We start from the raw sequence: 21,150 nt of genomic DNA, 5'->3' as shown, positions 1-21,150 counted from the left end.
TGTGTGTTCGAAGAACGGCGTGGAAATTACGTCGCGCAAAATTGTCCCATTGTCGTGAAAATAATTTTCCCCGTGTTCTGGCGCGGCAAAAATGGTCGCGGTGCAAGCAGATACTGTTATATACCTGTTTGTTTAGTTTCGAAAGTTAAATTCACGACAAATGTTATCTCAATGATTGGTTTGATAGCCACACTTTCAATTTTTTTTGGTTCTAATTATTATTAAAAATGACAAAGAATTATACATATTCACAAAATTTAAACAAATTGAAACAAAAGATTGATTTCAATCTGTGTTTAACTTTAATTTAAATTTTCATATTCAGTTTCATATTTGAATTGGGCATTTCTGCATTTGTATAGTCTATTTCTTTTACATTGAATCTTGCTAGTATATATGTGTGTCTGTGTATTTGAAACTAATAAATGAATAAAAAAATAAATACATGTGTATATCGCCACACCTTTTTCCACATCATCAAACGGTGCTAAGACATAAAAAAAAAATAGCAATATATTATTCCACAGTTAAATAATATAAAAAAATTAAAGAGATAAAAAACACACGGGTGACAACAGAAAGGTGTAATACATTGATGATAATAAAAGAACACTGGCCGTGTAGTACTAATTTATGACAAGATATTACGTTTCCACGCGAAATGAATCATAATCTGTCGGAAACAGACGGTCCGTCGATAACATACCTGCATAGCAATAAATTTTTTCGCCGCCTCGGAAGCCTGTCTACCCATTTGCCGAGGCTCAATGACACGCACGACCATCTCGCCTCTCCGCTCGACAGCTTCGAGGGCCGCCGCTGTCGAAGCGTCATGATCGTTTTCGACAGTCTCGATCTGCTTGAAGATCTCTGTACTGATCCCGCTCACCTGCAATGATAGATCCTTTTATTTTACCGAATGTATGGCGAAGATTTATCATCAATTGACCGATGAATACGTCTCGATGACAAAAGCAATATTTTTTTTCAATTCATCATTTTTATCAAACAGCAAAATTCTCAAATATTTTAAATAAAAAGACATAAGGATATACGGTCGAATAAAAGTAGATTAATTGTGCAAAATGTTATTTAAACAAAATGAAATAATTTCTGCTTCTCTTCATATTTATATATAGCTATAGATTAATAAAATATATTTTACATCTTTGTTTATTCGCTTAAAGAACAGAAACGGAATAATTTAATTTATATTTTGCATTATTATAATGACAATCAGATTATGTGCATAATGCTCAAGTATAATACTAAAACACACGTGTTAATATATTTCAATTAGTCATCGAGATAGCTTTTACGCGTAGGACAATAGAATGTCGAAATCTATCGTCACGCTATCTGTCAATTGAAGTTTATCGACGCAACGAGCACTAAATTCATCCATTGTATCGGCAACGAGTTAATGAAGTGTCACCTACTTTCCTGAAGTCTCCTTGAATGACCATGGGGGGTGGTTCCTTGGGGCGCAACTGGTTGGCAGGTGCCTGCCTCCCAGGACTTGCGCTTATGTCTGTCACTTCCCCCCGGCCCTCCTATAAAACAATAACTATTATTTTCGCCATCGATTAATCTTAAAACAAATTAGGCTAATTATTGCAGTTAATAACAAAGAGAATGACGAATGAATGACGAATAAAAAATCTCGTGTCACAGAAATGGAGCGCTACTGTTTAGCAATGAGACTCGAGATAATTTAAATGGCATCTTTTTATCAAAAACTTATTAAAATATAAATTAATGATAAACATAACATTCAATCTACACTCAAACTACAAATCAGCTACATGTAGCACACTCTATTGGCAATTACGTAACGTGAGCATCTTACATTATCTAAGACCACATAGTACTTTAGAAAGTCGTATTTTGTTAATGTATATATATATATATATGTATGTATAATAATGTGTAAGTGGCGATATGAGTTACTCAAATAATTTGTCTAGTATTTTGCGATCTATTTTTTGGACTCGGAGAATTATTTAAATAAATTAAGCAAAAAAAGATTTGTTTTTTAATATTACATGTACAAATTGAAAAATATCGTACGAAAATGCATGAGGCGGAAAGAAGAGGAGAGAGAGAGAGAGAGAAAATATCATAGAAGGAGAAACACACTTATCACAAACACGTGACTTGGAACTATTACGATACGAACATATAATTTTGAAGCAAAAATTTGTACTTAATTGGATCAATTTAATTAAAATATATATATGATAAATTATATGATATTTTTCAAAAATTATAAACAAATTTCGTTACAAAGTTGTTACAAAAAAACTTTTGTTAATTTTATGGAAAGTAATGTTTGCAAATTTCTTCCTTTTTCTAAATATACCTTACATCTTTTTATTTTTATTTAATTATTTTTGATAAATTAATCAAATCGTTTGTTAACATAACAAGCGGCGTCTGATAAGAGTAAGCAGTAAAAATCATGCATCTTTAAGTGCGATAAATTTTTAAAAGCGAGTTGTTTTCTTGTAAAAAAAAAACCTTTTTTTGTATTAATTTCAATTAATATATGATTACGTGATTATACGTGCTACAATGAGATTGTGAAATATTTAATGGAAAAAAAAGGAAATGTAAAAGATGATTTATTTATTCGAGATAAATAGGACGTCTAATTCTGAGAGCCAAGATCCTCTGACGAGTGAGAAGCACGAGAGGCCGTTAACGAAGCACGCGGCGCGGCGTCTCGCGGAAACTCATCAATCTGTCACTTTGGCATAACACAAGCACCATAAATCCTCATGCTTATTGACCGTGATTTGAGAGTGAATTTGATCGGGACTATGGAGAGAAACACATCCTTATCGAACCACACGCGCAGCAAAACTCTAAGCAGCAAATTCATCCACCCGACACATTTCACAACGGCACAAACGCTGTCGTAAATTTTTGCGCGCGCGCATTGATCATGATACGATGATGATGACAGGATACGAAAGAATTATTTCTTTCTCCCGCATACTTATAACAGAGAATTTCGACAAAAGAAAAAGGAGCCTTTGATCGATGGAGCACGCGTCTCAAGTGTCAAGTAAGCTGGTTGAGGTGAGCTGTCAGCGCACTCGACAGCCTAGCTGAGCATTAACGGCCTAGCCGGGATTATTATTTAACGGTGGCCGGGAGAATAGCACAAAAGATGAACGGTGTTAAACGCACCCCGCGGAGGCATGTGACCGGGACAAGCCACGCGGCGGTACCGCACATCCGGTCGCAGAGCGACAGCAAGGACATCCACGCTGCCGTGGCCGATTTACAGCCCCTTTCGCTAGCTGGCGGCGGCTCCTGGAGTTCCTCGCCGCCCTTCCTTCCCGCAGCCCACCACCCTCGTATTCCGTCCGTCTTCTCTTTCCGTCTTTCCGTCTCACCCGTCTCACCCGTCTCACCCGTCTCACCCGTCTGCCGGGCGAACCCGTCCGCCGCGAGTGTCGTACTACCTCGTCGCGGCGGTCCCATGCGTGCGCGAATCGTCCTCGGTTAGCACCGTGAAGACACCGGCAGGTCTTTCCCTCCGACCTGTCCTTCTTCTCGAACGTTTCCGCACGTAGCCGCCAATCTCCTTCCGGTCTCACGTGACCGGCGAACTGTGCGAAAGGGCGCGCGTAGGACGTAGCATAGCTAAATGCCCGATGAGGATATGAGTGCGACAAAGAAAAAGAATGATGATAAAGAGAGTGACGGAGGATGAAGAAACGAGACTGAGTGAGAGAGAAAGAAAGAGAGATTACGCACGGATTACCTTTCGGAAGAAGAAACACCCCGAGCCACCCCTGTCGCACATTCTCGCCTACCCCATGGTGGCTAATATGGCGGGAAGCGGCGTTCAGGAACGAGTACGAGTCTCGGTGAGAAGGGTAAAAGGCGCGCGTGCGCCATCGCCGGGAGGTTACCGTGTCGCCGCGGAGTAGTATAAGTGAGTATCGACCCGGCGTGACGTCACCTCGCACCCCGTACCTCTCTCAACGTACTCGCTTCGCGCTCCGTCGCCGTCGCCGTCGCCGTCGCTTCTCCTCGCGCACAGCCACCCCTTCTTCACCCTATCTCCCTCTCCCTATCCCTCTTTGTCCCCCTCTCATCTCTACGCGCTCTCTATCTTCGCTCCTTCCCCTTCGCTCGCAGCATACCACTAAACTTGGCGTCTCTTCTCTCTGCGTGCCCACTCGATTTCTCTCTGTCGCGCTCTGTCGCGCGCGTCACTTCTTTCTTCACGTCGTCCTCTTCTCTCATTACCCCGGTTCTTCCTGTCTACCTTGTCCTCCTAGCCCTCTCTTTTCCTCCCTTCCGTCTTATCGTCTATCCTCTTGATGGCGCTCCCTGATTTCCGTACTTGCATTCCTGCTCTTCTCCTCTCTCTCTCTCTCTCTCTCTCTCTCTTCAGGTATTTCCGAGTGTTTCGGCAATCTCGTTCGCGCCTTTTTGCTTAGACTGAGTTACGTAGGATCGTGCCCCTTTCCTTTCCTTTCCTTTCCTTTCCTTTCCTTTCCTTTCCTTTCCTTCCCTTTCTTTTCCTTTTGCTTTTCCTGGCGCGTCAGCTATCCTATCTTTCCTTTAAGCATATTCTCCTTTTTTATTATTTATTTATCTTTGCATTTTCTTCGAATTTTTCTTAGCTACACAAAGTGCCTGTTTTCCCTTAAACGACGCTTTTCATGCTTCTCGTATCGCTTTCCACATGGCTTCCAATTATTTTCGCAACGTGTTTTCGCTCTTCTCTCCTCTTCTCATTTTTTCCCAAACAATTCCCGCTTTTATCTCTTCTCAGTCGCGGCTACCCCCAATTGGATTTTTCTCCTTTCGTTTACTTCTTATTGCAGTCGCAGGCACTCTACTTACAAGTGTCAGCGATCGCACGATTTCTCCGTCGACCTCACCTCGCGCGACATCGCAACCTTGTTCGCGCTTTTTTTTTTTTTTTTTTTTTTTTTACGGCAGAACGAATTTTTGCGATTCGTAAGAGAGGTTTTCTTTCGGATTCGCACTTCGCGTTTCATTCTCCATGCATCAAACTGTCATCTCGATCATTCGTTTCTTCTATCATGACGATGTCTTATCTCTGCTCGTTACTCGCTTTTCTTACCTCATTTTTATTACTGTTGTGTGTTTTCTCCGCTCGATATCAATTTTGCAGATCGCATATTTTTATACAGAATTTTTCGCATCATCCATGTATCTCTCTAATAACAACGATCTTTTATTTCCCGACGTATGCATTCACTCTCTTTACTCTCTTCCCTTGCGCAACTTTTCTTGTTACGCTCTCAATATACATAGTATTTGCTTTTTCTCGAGGTTCTTCACCCTTCCGTCACATCTGTTCTCGAGTTGGTTACTACTTCTCCATCCTGCCAACTTCTTGCTTCACGTATGACGATGGTACGCAACTCCATTACAGACAGCAGCTGCGACTCGAAGCTAGCGACTCGCCCCTGGAGCGATAAATAAGCCTGGGGCGCAGGACAAACGTGAGAAACGCCGGTAATGCACTTTCCGAAGTAGTCTATATCATCGTGCTCTCGTTGACATAATGCGAGTCGTTTTTCAGCTGGAGGGCCATCTCTTTGTGGAAAACGCGAAGCGATGTTGAATGAGAGAAAAAAAAACGTTGAATGCTACGATCGCAATCATTAAATGCTAATATCGTTTCCACTTACAAACAGTAATTTTATGTTATTTGTCAACGCGAGTAAACGTCGAAATGTAATAACAAATTTGACAAAGATATCAGCGTAGAAAAACGTCGGACTGTATATGAGAAATATCTTGCAAAAAAGATTTTTTTTTCTTTTTTTTTTTTTTTTTTTTTTTTTATTTAGAAATTTTGTTTAATATTATTATATTAATCACGTTATTCCATTTGATTTCACTCGAAAGAATGTAGAACCAACGTAATAACGCGATGTCACTTACAGAGAAATAATTCTATATTGTCGGGAACATCAAAGGTTATAAAATAAAAATTGATACGGCTAAAATTTCACTGATAATAGCAACGATAAAATCTTTGAGTAAAAATATATCGAAAGATAACGGTCTTCTCTCTATGCGATTTAAACTGACTTTTTCTCTAATATAAAAAAAAAAAAAAACTTGTAATCCAATATTTTTTGAAAAATCTTTTAATGCTCATTAGGATAATCTGACTCGTGGCGATCTTGGAAAATGCGCTAGAAAATAAAATCTTTCAGCGAGCCAATTCAACATTTGCCCTTTTCTCCTCTTACTTTGTCGGGTCATCAGCCTCTCATTTCCTCGCTCACAGGCACCACTATTACGCCTACGTATCTAGTGACCTATGTGAATGCTCATCGTGACAATTACAAGAGAGATAGGGGAATGGACAACCGACCCCGAATTCTTCCCCCACCAAATGCGAATAGTACTGATCATGTAATGGATAACTGTAACAATAGTAATAGTAGTGGCAATGGTATCACGTTGTAATGCAAAGATGGCAAAAGATATTGTAATGACAGTATATTATATATTAATGTGCCGCGCTCCACAAACGTGCACACACACACACACACACACACACACACACACACACACACACACTCTCTCTTTCCGCTTCCAATTTAATCCGCTTTTTCCACCCTCAGTTTCCTCCCTTTCTCTCTCTCTCTCTCTCTCTCGCTCTCTCTCTCTCTCTCTCTCTCTCTCTCACACACACACACCCTTCGTTCTTTCCTCTCTTTCTCTTGATACACTTGCCTACGTTATAAAGTAGGCGGAAATACCTTTTACGATATACCGGATCGTTAAAGGTATAGTATATTTTAACGATATACCGCATCATTAATGCGAGGAAAAAATTGATTTTCCAATTTCTCATATTTGTAGCTTACACAATAGTCTTGTACGGGAGTTTATTAAAATATCTCGCCCTTTATATTATCAAGCTCCAGATTTAATTATATTATAAATAATAAATAATAGATTTATATATCTAATCGTATTAATATAGAAATTTTAATTAAATACTGTGCCAAATTAAATTACATTTTTCTATTCTCTAATTCACGTTTCTTCCGATAATAAAGAAAAGGGTGAGAATAATGGTCAAGAAGGCATCATTCATATAGGGGCCTTGCCCTATTATGGTTATGCATTAGCTCTTAATATCCCGCCAGATATAATTGTAAACACCAGTGTAAACGTGGCCCATCGAGCATTCCCGCAAATTTACGTCACCCCTGTATATAGGATGCGTCCTTGCATAGTCAGTGATAATTTGTTTCATGGAAGGGACTCTGAATTTAATGTTTCCCGACCTATACGCTCGCCGAACTCTCGTACTGTCGAGTTACTCGCTGGCAAAGTGGCAGCATGGATATTGTGCAACTTTTGACAACGGCTACTAAATTCGTGCTTCGCTTTCGCGTGTGTTTCGCGTTACCACTCGGGATAGAAAGTTCTACGAGTTTTGCGCACACAGTGTATCTGGTACCGCATTGGATATCTTTACTTCCGACACAAATCCAAATAATCGAGTAGGTATATATTTCGAGATATTTCGAGATGTAAGAAATATTAATATTTTTAATCAAAAACATGTGAAATTTAATCATTCTGACATAAAAGGATAAAAAGATCGTAATCGAGAAATGCATTTCAGAATTGCACTGAGATTTATTCACAGCCTTAAATATATATATATATATATATATATATATATATAGAGCTCATTTTTATTTTTCAAATAAAATGAATATAAAATTTTAAATCCATCGAGTGAAAACTGCAATACGATCTGCGTTAGTTACACTCTTTCTGCAAAACTTTACGTAATGCGTTTTTGAAAAATTCTTGGAAAAAACTACATTTTAGAAATACAATATATAAATTACATAATTCATATTTTTTTATTCGCCGAGAAAATAGAAAATGAAAAATATAATTTATAAGTTAGAAAAATAATTTGATTCAGATTTTATTATCGAATTTGCATGCTTCATTAGTTTTGGTGTTCCTTAAGTAAATTACTCTCCGATTCGCACTTTGAGAGAACTCGAAAAAAAAATTATCCCCGCAGCGAAGCAGAAAATGAACTTTTACTTGAGGAGTTAAGAATGAAGAATAAGGACAAAGGCTGGCCCACACAATCCAGAAATATGTCCCAATGAAATTGAATCCGTAGTGACCAATTTATCCAGCCTCTATTTCAATTTAGTACGAATATCTTGAACAGTGAATTTTCGTTGGTCAACCTAGATTCTCTTAAAAATAAAAAATCTCAAAAAAAAAAGAAAAAATCGATTTTCGTTTACTCTTTTCAATGTTTCTAAATCTTGCTTCAAAATTCAACTCGATCTATCCAGTTCAGTTATTTATTTTAATTTTCACGACAATTAAAATTCAATTAATTATCAATTGTGCAACTAAAGATGTAATTAAAACAGGCCTTCTTTGTCCGGCATTCCTGATTAAAAGAAAAAAAAGAAGAAATTAGACAATAAAATAAATAGAGAATAGATGGGAAAAGCTAATAAAGAAAATTGATGCACGTAACAACGCGCCATTGAAATTCAATGTGCGTCATGTAATGTGGTAACTTGGAGAGGAGGAAGCGCGGAGGAAATAGCATGCATAAATCGTATCACTGCGAAGCGCGTTCTTTTGAAAATTTCCCGAAAGAAATCTCGCGATAGCTCTCGGGGGCAAAGATCGGGGCAGAAGGTCATCGATACGCCACTGCTCGTAGTAGTACGAGTCAGTAGTAAAGCGTAGTACATACATATAGTAAGTAGAGTAATACGACGTGTACGCAGGCGTACGCACGTTCGTTATCAGCGGTCTGCGCGAGGTGGAGAACGAGGAGGAGGAGGAGGAGGAGGAGGGGGGGTTCCCCCTGGTGAGCGGAATGATTTGAGGGTGAAAGGGGAGAAAAGAGACGAATGCAAAACGAGGGAGAAAGGGCAGGAGTGAATGAGAAAGAGAGGACCCGCACGGTATATATATATATATATATACGCGAAAAGGTGCGAAGAGGAAAGGGACGCGAACGAAAGAGAAGAGGGGGTGGGGGTACGACATTGTGCATCCTGCGATACGATATCCGTTGGACGCGCCTGCGTTTTGCGGTGCCGAGTCCCGAGTCCCGAGTCCCGAGTACCGAGAGTCCCGAGGAGAACGGGTGGAAGCGAATTCGCGCGTGTGCACGCCCGGCTCCCGGCTCCCGGCTCTTGACCGCGCACGCTACCACCCTCTGCGGCTTCTATATGCGTGTGTGTCCACCGCCTGATCGATGTGAGCCGGTGTGAGTTTTATGTGTCTGCACACGATGAGAATATAATACAGGCACATAAGAGGAAATAATATTATACATGTGCGGGCGCGACGCGAATGACCAAGTTCCTCGCGAAATCGCGTCTCATCTTTCTTTCACGATTCTCTTGGTGTATATGGTTAGGTACTAGGCAATAGATGATCGATAATTTCGCGAGTCTCACAGCGTAGAATATGCAATATTATTTATTACAAATTGTAATTTACCGATCCGGTCCATTTTTGTTAAGAAATGCGCGATACTAAACCGGAAAGATTCACTATTACTATTTAAAAGTTTACAAAAAAGTAAAATCAAATTTTATTATTAATTAAATTTTTATATTTATTTTGATTTATTCTTAATCCGTGCCTTTCGGCTTAAGATGGCTTTCACCTTACATGTTTTACGTATTTACATATAACCATTTTATATCTTGAATTCTATAAACCATGAGTACGCTTATTAATTCTACCAAATATAATTTATAAATATCCATAAATATATCTCATAAAATAAAATAAACTAAACTGAAATGAATAAAGTAATTTCATAAAATATAGAAAATATAATAAATATAATACATATATATATATATATATATATATATATATATATATATATATATATATAAACATTAAATATATATATATATATATATATATAAATATCTATATATATACAAACATATACATACATAAACTATATAATCTATAATTCCTCGAAATCAAACTTGTCAATCTATTTTTATCCAGAATTTTAAGTTAAAATCAAAATCCAAATTAAAATCAGAAATTCCAATTAAACTTAAACTTAAAATTAAAACTTAAAAAATCAAAATCAAAATTAAAATTAAAATTAAGCTTAAAATTCGAATTCGAATTCTCAATTCAAAATCATAATTTCAAGTTCTAAATTGCAGAATCCAAAATCCAAATTCGAAAAACCGAAAGTTTACAACATTAAAGTTCAACATTCCCACTGCAGACTTTCAAAATTCATACCTCAGAATTTTTTAAACTCAAAAATTCGAAAATCCAATCCTTCAATTAAATTTTTATAAATTCTTATTAATTAAATTTTTCATATTACCTATCTAATCTTTCAATTAGAAATCTCTCGATTGGAACTGCGCGAATCAGATTGCAATTTCAATAAAATTTAAAATATTTACATTTCAGTGTCCTTGCATCTTGCATAAAGAATGCGATATATGTACATTGCACAGTTACTCAATTAAACTGCCTTCTTTCGACGTATACGACCGCTAAGGATTTCAATTATCACTAGTGTTACAATTGTTCCTGGTTACAATTTGGCCCGCAAATGGTCCTATTGACTTATCCGACCGTCCGGCGCGACTGCACGATAACCAAGACTTCAATCACGATTAAGTTAACCGAGACTGGGTTGCAATCGAGCTACTACCGGCTGTAGCTTCGTGTGTAACATCGAGGGTACGTGACTTAAATGTGGCGAACATTTTAGAGCGGAGGGTCGCGTGATTCAAGGGGACAAAAAGCCACTATAAATTGCAACAACATGCCAGAGCAGAGGTGCGGTACAGCTTATGGGACAGTAACAAATGTAGATTGTCGAAATATATCGATTTCAAAAATCCAAAACATGGATAAGTGTTTTGAAAAAGAATAAGCTAAAAGCGATCGACGAATAATTCGCGATAGATGCAATAAAGAGATTATTCCGCAATATTTTTATTCTCCGAATATACAATACAATATATATAAATGCAAATTGCATGCTTTGTTAATATTTTTTTAACTCTGAAGCTATATATAACTATTGTAAATACATAAGTATAATTATTGTTTATCTTATATATATATATATATATATATATATATAGTACACATGAAATAAATTTACCGGATTACTATGTTAAAATAAAAATTAAAATGAAATTGTTAATATTTAAAGAATTAAATTCTACCGTGAAATAAAGAACACTGCAAATACATTATTTATACAGAATGTAGTACATTCAATAGAAATTCGATAGAATAATACAGCATTAATGACAAGAGTAATTGTATTTTTGGAAATTTAAATAACGATTGTAACATTCTTTCTAAAATATACGATTATTTTTTTGTGCTTCACATAGCTAAGTTTCTATTATTATCTGTATATTTTGCACGGTTTAAGTAAATTATCTGGTAAATCTATGTAAGTGATACGAATATAACGCAAACGGAAATCGACGTGACAGTTATTGCGGTTAGTCGCGCTAAAACGAGTGATCGACCGCTTTTTATGCATCGCACCTTCTCTATGATTGTGTTATTGCATCGCGATCGTTTTATAGAGGAGGGCCGAAAGAGAATTTAAATGGAAATATATAGAAACGCGCATTGTTTTATACGGTCTCCAATAAAACGACATGACATCGTACGGTGCAGCGATATAGGTCATTTAAATTGACAAAATAAAAGTACGTTAATTTCCCATCTGACACATTCATTCTAAAAATCAATGAATGTGTAAATGAAGAAATGTTTAATATGGATTTTAAATTTAATATGGATAATAGTATAATATACTGATATTTCTATATCAAATTTTGATGAAAAATTTGCACGCTTTAAATTTTTTTTTTTTTTTTAAATATTTGTATTCTTAATTAAAATAAATAAATAAATTTCTTAAATATATTAAAAAAATTTAATAATTATTTTCTATCTTATTAAATAACCGGAGAAGATAGAGAATAATTTATTAAAATAAAGTTTAATAGGAGAGAAATTAAATTTTATTTTATTTAAAAATTTTTAATTGTCAAAGATGTTTTTGAAGTATCGAATTTTGACTTGTGTTTTTGGAAAAACAATCTCTCTTTCTCTATTAGTCTTATTTTTTCTGTAAGACACATTGTTTGATGAATATTTACATTACACAAGAGAATTTGCACCATGCTGTGAATAACAAAATAAAGATAAATATATATATATATATATATATATATATAAATAATACATTTATAATTTTAGATAATTAAATTAATTAATAGATTTTACCATCCAGGATTTACGCATTGTTGCATAAAATCAGTTTTCATAATAGACAGCTATTTTTCGGGACATACCTTCGGAAGCTCTGCTCCGTCAAACTAATTTCCGCCGCAACTATATTTGCCGTGTCCCATATGTGCACAGGCATCATGGTACTGACATATATATATGTGTGTGTGTGTGTTTTGTGTGTGTATACGTGTGCGTGCGTGCGTGCAAGCGCGTGTAGTGGTACGAATATTGCGCTTCAACGCAACCGCATGACGTCATATATGTCGTAATATTCGACTCGCACACAGCGGATACCGTTGCCACGCATATGCACATTCTCAGCTTGATTTTCTCACAACGCACACACGACCCACAAATATTTTCCCACTTCTTATGTTATTCCATCTGTAGAGTGTGTATATCGCAACTGCCTTGTATGAAAACATAACGACGCGCAGCGACGTGCAAAGAATTTTATATATTTGAATATAACACATCGCAACTCTCTGACCGCGTGTATGCGCAATGGAAACTTCTTATTTATATGCAATGTCGAAATATTAAGCACGTGCAAATGCAATAGCGCCTACGTATGTATATATATATATATATATATATATATGTGCATACAGGATGGCTTGAAATTCGTGTCTATGCTATAACGAAATTTTTACCAATTTTTACACTCAACAAAATATTTTGCTAATATATTTAGATAGATTTCTAGATGGCTCAGTCTTCAAATTTATCGCTATTTTTTGTATCTGTTAGAATATCGTTTGTCACGTATCGAATTTATAGCAGCAATATTCTAGCAATACCTCTAGAAAATTTAGATCCCATTGGCAAATATTAATCACAAATATAATTGTCTTTGACAATAAGCCTTATAGGCATCACAGACAAATTTTCCGTCTAAATTACACTAATAGTACGGATATAAATTCTGTCTCTGTCATTTAAATCGATTAAGTGCAAAATATATGCAGTATCACAGTCGTTGCTAATAATTTATCTGTTTCAGTGAATTTTTTACACCTAGAAAATTTTTCTTGAAGTTGCAAGATCATTTTTTTTAGTATAATCGATTTTTTTTCATGACACTCAAAAAGCAGATAATGTATAATTTATGAACTAGTAAATATGAAATTCTTTCGTATATGTGTGGACTAACAATAAGTAAGATTTAAATAATTTAAAGTTAAATATTATAAAAATTATTCTCGTCAATGTATATTAAATAACCTTAATTTTTAAGTGAACGAAAATGAATTTTACTTAACTTATATATACATATATATATAAAGTTTAAGTAAAAGTTTTTTTTTTCATTAAAAAAATTAAAATTAGTTAATATAAATTAAGGCAAATATATATATATGGCATTTATTTGTCAAATAATTTGAAATTAAATATTTAAAATTTAAAATTCTCTAGACACTTCTATATGCACGTTCTCCGCGAGGCTCTATATATACTTTACAGCACTTTCTCATATTTCTACCTGTACTGAGTCGATGTACTCTCAAGTATAATACTGCTTATTAATGAAAGCACTATCCCACTTTTTGCTATTATAATATATCCCTACTATACATATGTGTACATGCGTGTAAATGTGTATTATTATATTGGAGCAAAAGAAATTATGAAAAAATAATCTAATTATTATAAATAAAATGCGAAACGAGATTGACCCAGTTTGCTAGAAAATTAACCAGAAGCGCTCTCTCTCTCTCTCTCTCTCTCTCTCTCTCTCTCTCTCTCTCTGCTTTATCAGATAAACGAAATTTAGCAAAATTAATACTTCAAACCGTGTCCGCAACTACTAAAGAGAAACACATGCCATCTTTTGCATACTTGCTTTTTAAAATAATTTCTGTTGTTAAAAAAAAATAATAATTATATTATGTAATAATTATATAATATCGGTAATCAATAACGTTAAGCCCCAAGGTAAATGTAAAATTATTTGATATTCCATTTTAAACGATCTACGCAGTAATTCGCAGAAAACGGAACAGAAGTTTATTTATAATCTGATGCGACGTATAATTTGATTTTTCATCTAAAATATATTACATGAAATGCATATAAATTTATAAGCATAAAAATCCGTTTATAATTCCTTCGCGTATAATAAAAATAATTATTTAAAATACAATTTCATCCAAGCAAATTTTCTTTATTTAACGCAATATAATCTCATTTCAAGATTTACATTTTGAAACTAAAAATATTGTCAAAGTAAGAATATTCTTTTTTTCTATGCAAAAATAATGATTTAAAATACAATTTCCTCGGTAATTTTCAGATATTTTATAAAAGACTTCAACAGTATGTTTTTAATCGTTTTTAAGAAGGTGCTGATAAAACGTACACGGAAGAATTTACATGAAGAAAAAGAGAGAGAGAGAGAGAGATTTGGTAGACGGTATTCATTGCGCAACACCATTAAGGATGCCATTAATGAAGGACGCTGTAGGTGAGTTATGCGGCCGACATGAAGTCGCGTACGGCGCGGTTATGCGGGCGCGCGGAACGTACGACATTTTCAGGATCGACGACGACTCGAGGAGCAGGAGCAGGAGCGGAACGGCACCTGGCCGCTCCAACTTTTGCAATTAGCAAAGTAAATTGCCAGTAACCTTCCGATCCCGCGCGCCCGCCCGCGCGCGATACGACGGAGCCTCGCGCGATACGATGTTTCATAATTTAATAACACGCTCGGTCGAGTTTGCGAATTGCCAACCGTCTTGGCAGTAGTCTTGACAAGTTTGCCAAAAGCGACGAGAGAGCCGTAATTGAAGAGGAAAAGAAATCGGGCTCAAGTACTCTTCCGCCTTCGCTTATCCTCCTCTCTCTTTCTTTTTTTTTTTCTTTTCCCACAATATAACAGAGTTCTATTTTCTCCGACACGCGACATACGATTATTTGCGCGACGGATCGCCGCCGCAAACGAGAAACTTTGTCTTGAAATTCTCGAAGAGCGGAAAGCCACAACTCATCGATTCCGCTGTTTACTTCGATTGCCGTATCCTCGAGGATATCGTTAGCCGTAAATATTCTCCGGAGACATGGTTCTCATCAAAGAGTCGCTCTCTCTCTCTCTCTTTTATCTTTTTATTTTTCTCTGTATTTTATGTATAAAATATCTATCAAATGATTGTACAATATATATACATACACATACTCGCGCGCGCGCATGCATGTACAATAATTTTTTAAAATTATTCTGCAAACAATTTATTAAGCTTTAAATTTGAGAAAGTCTATTTATCTTGCAAGACTAGTTAACATTTAAAATATTTTATAAAACAAATTTTTAAAGGGTTTGAAATTTTTTAGTGTCAATTATGAAATAAATTTTGTTATATTTTATATCCAATAAAACTGTACAAAATGGTACAAGTAAAATGTACATTAAATCTTATATAGCCACATCTTTTTTGCTTTGTTTTATTAATTTCTTTTTCTATTCTAACTGTGTAAAATATATATAAAAGATCGTAGCGACTCTTCTTTCTTGCCTGGCGCAGATTAAACCATAGTTTCTCGGTTAACCACAATATGAACCCTAAATCCCTGTCTAACGATGTCACTTGTCTGAATTTTACCGTGTACCAGTTTATAAAATATGCAAGGGGATCGATCGGTCGTGCGTGGGCGCATGCATGTACACCGTCTGTCTTTCCACAATCTTGCGACACGTGCAAATACTGACATTTCGATAAAAGACAGAGAAAGAGAGGGGGAGAGAGCTTTCGCGCAGGTCGAGAAAAAGGTCTCTGACTCCTCCTGAGAAAAACGGCAAAATCGAGTCGGTCACTCGGAAGACATCGCCATAGGAATCGAATAACGCTCTTCGACTAGACTTTATCCGTGAAAGTGAAGAGAGAAACGCGTGACTTATATTACCCCTATGTCCGGGCCACTCGAACGCGAAGTACACGTATAATCGTATTGAAAGGCAAATATGCGAGTATCCATCTATCCGTCCGACTCGACGCTCGTTACACATAGATCGGTTTATTCTACTTCGAGGCGGAAACACGGCGAAGAATTGAAATTCAAAAGGCGCCGGTGAAAGCTTTTCGTTATAAAGGGATCCAATAAAAGGGAAATATTCAAATTCGAGTAGTGCATCTTTTCTCATATTTATAGAGCAGCCAGTACACATCGCGAAACGGTGATTCTTTCGTATATAGTTTTCGTAGTATCAAGACAGACGTGACATCGCAACTAGAAACATTTTAAACCAAGAGAAAATCACAATTATTAAGGAGATCCAAAATTACCGACAGAACATGAATTACAGATTTTGAAAATCTCTTTTTTGCCCACACAAGGATTGATAAATCCTTCTCCACAATTAAAGCACTTATAAACACGCAGGGACTAATAATTTCATATAACAATGATAAAAAATTAAAAGATGACAGTTACGTCCTAACAATATTTATTTAATATAAAAAGTTCTACAGTACGTTTGTGCAAGAGATGTAGCGTCCGCGTTTGGAATAACATAACAGAATATTAGTAAACTTTTAGAAACGACTTTAGAAGCCTAGTAAAAAAGATTTTCAAAATCTGTCAAAAATTACTCTCGCGCATCTGTGAGTGTGCGAGGTTGAAACACAAACTGTCACGTCAGACGTCATTTCTAAAAGTTTACAAATATTTTTTCATGCAATTCCTAGCAGAAACCTATCCTATTTTGTGTATATAAATTGCAAAACTTTTATATTAAGCAAATATATTATCATGTTAGCTGTTAAATTTTGGTCGATAATATAAAACAACTTTTGGATCCCCTTAATCCTAAAGTTGACAGTATATTTTAAAAAGACGTATTCACTCGTTTCTCGTTGCGTAAGCTTTTTTGCAATTTTTTTGGTTAGCAAAAATATGTAGAGAATAGAAAAAGATACAATATATTTAATTCATCTTTTTCGTACACAGTAAAAAATAAAATGTTAATTTTAACATTTTTTACATGTCCCAGAAAGTCCACTCTGAATTTTAAGTTCAAATAATTCATTTATTGTGTGCTACTTATTGACAAATTCGAAATGTTATGTAATTGACACAAAACTTTACATTTATTTTTGTTATGGTGACTTTAAATGTGATGTGAAAATAACATACAAATTAATTAAAAACTACATAAAGGAGTGGTTTCAATAACTCGTAAGAAATGTTAATAAAACATTTTGAAGTTCATGATTGCTCGAAAATTTATTTTAACTTTTCTTAGAATGTTAAATTGATTTTGCAACATGTTGATTGTTTGAAATGATTGTTAATGATGTGTTAAAAGCACTCAAAATAATATCCCATTTCTAAAAGACATACACAAAGTATTAAGTTATGAAATTGACATAAATGTAACACATGAAAATGTTATTAAAATAATAACACATCAGCTGTACGTTGATTTTACATTGAAGTAGTAATCAAAACGTAGTAACGCACAAAAAAATTTTAACATATGGACGCACAATTTTTTACTGTGTATTTTTATGTATCAATGATTTTATGACATTCTTTAAAAACAATATATATATATATATATATATATATTTTTTTTTTTTCATTCGTAAATTAAACCGACAGAAATATGTATACGGCACGTCGGCTTTTGATACCGATCGATTTATTCTACTTCGAGCGACAAAGGGATTTATTTGATGGGCTAGATGCCAAAGAAGCGCGCACCGATCAAAGCAATGTTTCCATTGTGAAAGCAGACAATTTAAATAAAAAAAATGAAAATGTTAAAATTCACACATAAAAGTATATATTTTTATCCAAAATTCTCTCATTTTCTTGAATAAGAAAAATGTCCGCTCATTTTTTGGCCAAACAATTTATTTGGATTTTTTTGGACAAAAATCTAAGGGTGAAAATGTTTAAACAAATGTGACTTTTTATTAGATATTATGTCACATGCTATGCTATGCAATACTTAAAATTCATCTTATATATAATTCATAAACTATCGAATTTCTTTTGCGGAGCAATCAATTTGACAACTATATGATAATATTAAATAATTTATAAAATTTAACTTTATGGTTGCATCGATGTCACCGTTTTGGCTTTCTCCTTTTCTTTTATACAGTCTGCTATTTTATGGCACAATACATTCGCACAACGTCAACATGTCAATTACGAGTAGATTTCGATAGACGCGCAATGTTTTGCACGGCACTTTATTATATTGCAACAATAGAAAACAATACGCAAATTAAAATCAATTTGGCAGTCGCGAAACTAATGCAGCTAAATTAAATCTAATACACATTGCACAATATTATGCAATTTGAGTTAATGGCTAATAAAGATGCCATAAACCAATAGAAAATATAGAATCAAAATTTACCATTACGAATATAATATATTTACAGCATACAAATATTATGAAATGTACGTATTATTAATAGACAAATCTCCATTTGAATTAATTGAATTAAATAATTACCATCGCAATATTACCTTTTTCTCTCTTTTAATAAAATTAACAATTATCGATTCACGCGATTGATTAATGTATATAATGCTTCCTCCAAACCAAAGCAATCTAAAATACATAAAAAAAGTCTGCCATCTTGCGAAAACATCTCGCATGATTATTACTGATTTTTCAATAAAATTTTCTTACAATGATCAATGAAATATTTATTGATCTTTGATGAAATCTTGTATTATTGCGTTAATCAGAAATTAATTCAATTTAAAAGATTAACGGGAAAGTATTATATTATATATCGATTATTTATTATTAATATGTGCATTTTGTAAGATTTATACATTGTAAATATATTATGTATGCTGTATTGAATGTTGATTGCGTATTTTCAGTCGGTTTATCGCATCTTAATTAGTCATTATTTCGACTTGCGTGATATTACGCGTAGGTATTAAATTGATTTTTTGGTCGCACGATTTTTGAATATCAAACAGATCGTATAGTTTTTTCGTACTGTTTTCTTTCATCGCAAAATGATAAAATACATAAATAATTAATGGAAGTGCCATGCATAGTATCGGATAAAATCGTATTTTTGCTCGTAATTAACTGTGTTTTCGCGAGTGAATGTGAGTGACATGGAAGAAGCAACGAAGAATTAACAAGAGACAAAAGAAGTTCAAAAAGACGTCTGGGGATGACAAATAACTGTGACTGTGAAATAAGCAATTTACAAATTATTTGCATTAATTATAAAATTAATTTCTCTTTTGCTTACAGAATTATATGTATATACTTAAGCTGTTGTGTAATGTAAATTACATATATTTTATACATAATTATTTGCGTTCATTATATATAAATATTCCACACATTTTACCTTTCCGTTATTATCTTTACTTAAAAGTATTTAAAATGCCTATATAGTAACATTTTTTTATATTACTCAACAGTTTTATATAAAGAATTAGAAATCTTTTTACTTATCATCTTTTTCAAAAGCTTGAGAAGAATACTTTTTCAATAATTATATAATCTATTTTACTAAATATTTGTTTAAAAATCAAATAAAAATGTGTGCACAATAATTAGTTTTTTAAATATTAATTATTTTAGGATACACGCTGTTTTATAACAACTGTTGTCTCTTATGTGAAATTTGTATCCTTCTATAATATTTATGCAACGTAATTTCCAAATTAATTTATTAATATCGTAAAAACAAATATTTTTAAAGTAATGCAACAGAAGTGAAATGTCGATCAAGATTGCTCAATTGAAGCAGCGGAAACTCAAAACGCGGATATTTTTCTTCTCTTTGCTTCTTATAAATTATGCATTTAGTATCGACATTTCTTGTCGATCAATTCCTTTTCTTTGTGCTATCATGATGTAATCCACAAATATCCTATCCAGGAAGCGCGTACAGTTGTAGATGCTTTTTCTGCTTGAAAGAAAATTTTTTAAAAATTTAAACAAAATACTTTAGCCTGGAATTCTACAAATTTATCATTTATATGTGTTAAAAATTGTCAGAATTTTTGAAACTGATTCAAAATAAGAAACATACAATATTATTATTTATTTTACATTGAAATTTTTTTTATTACAAACTTAACGTATATGAATTTCTTGCACAATAAATAAAATTATTTTAGTAATGTTTCTGTTTATCTATTGTGGTGTCAATAACTTTTTTTAAAAAATAGTATGGTATTAATTTGCACTTAATTTTTAAATCTCGAATGCACTGTTAAATTGAATAAAGTGACTGCAATGTTTTAAACAGATTTTATTGAATATTATTATAACGACACGAAGATGTATAGAGAAATGAAAGAGAAAATATGGAGACAGTTTTGATACGTCCATTATTTGTGTGAATCCTAGTAAATGATACCCGATCTTTTTCAAATAGTATAATTTCACAATTGCCAGAATCTAACAATAATAAATGGAAAAGCCTGGTGCTGACAGGTGGGAAAATGTGGGTCAGACATGAGTATTCTTGTAAAATCATGATGGCATAATAACGATTTCACGGCGATCGACCTCTAGGTATGAGGTTTCCGCTCAGAGAAACGTCGCACCCTCTCACCGTTTGCATCAACCATTTTCTCACATCTATCTCTCGTATAAAAAGGTCGTTCCTTATCCCCCTATGTAAATAATACAAAATATTGCGAACATTATGTCGACGCTGTAAATCAAAATTTGCGACAAAATATTTCGCTTTTGAATATTATGAATTTTTTATATACTGTATAAATACGTATTATTGTATTAATACACATACGAGTAAATTTTCAAAACAAAATACATATATTAATAATGCATTTCTCTACATATATAAAAAA

General features: G+C 34.1%; 1 protein-coding gene and 1 long non-coding RNA gene across 20 annotated transcripts in view; one reads left to right on the top strand and one right to left on the bottom strand.

Moving 5' to 3' along the window:
• Window positions 1–21,150, top strand: part of LOC140670899 (uncharacterized) — an 81,490-nt gene that overhangs the window by 31,949 nt on the left and 28,391 nt on the right. The gene's annotated exons all lie outside the window — the stretch shown is intronic.
• Rhogap100f (Rho GTPase activating protein at 100F) overlaps window positions 1–21,150 on the bottom strand; it is a 69,445-nt gene that overhangs the window by 21,930 nt on the left and 26,365 nt on the right. For 8 of the 19 annotated variants that reach the window (XM_072901723.1, XM_072901726.1, XM_072901724.1 and 5 more), the window contains exons 4-6: window positions 1,440–1,553; window positions 707–889; window positions 464–487 (exon numbers count right to left, since the gene is read on the bottom strand). In XM_072901723.1, coding sequence (XP_072757824.1) covers window positions 464–487; window positions 707–889; window positions 1,440–1,553 — 321 coding nt within the window. Of the gene's footprint in view, window positions 1–463; window positions 488–706; window positions 890–1,439; window positions 1,554–3,195; window positions 4,058–21,150 lie in introns of those variants that run through there. The other 11 variants (XM_072901716.1, XM_072901717.1, XM_072901736.1 and 8 more) reach the window with 4 other exon arrangements.

The sequence above is a fragment of the Anoplolepis gracilipes genome, chromosome 11 (genome assembly GCF_047496725.1).
Source record: "Anoplolepis gracilipes chromosome 11, ASM4749672v1, whole genome shotgun sequence".
Taxonomy (NCBI): domain Eukaryota; kingdom Metazoa; phylum Arthropoda; class Insecta; order Hymenoptera; family Formicidae; genus Anoplolepis; species Anoplolepis gracilipes.
Note: the sequence above shows the minus strand (reverse complement) of the source record. Positions and strands in the feature narration are given on the sequence as shown.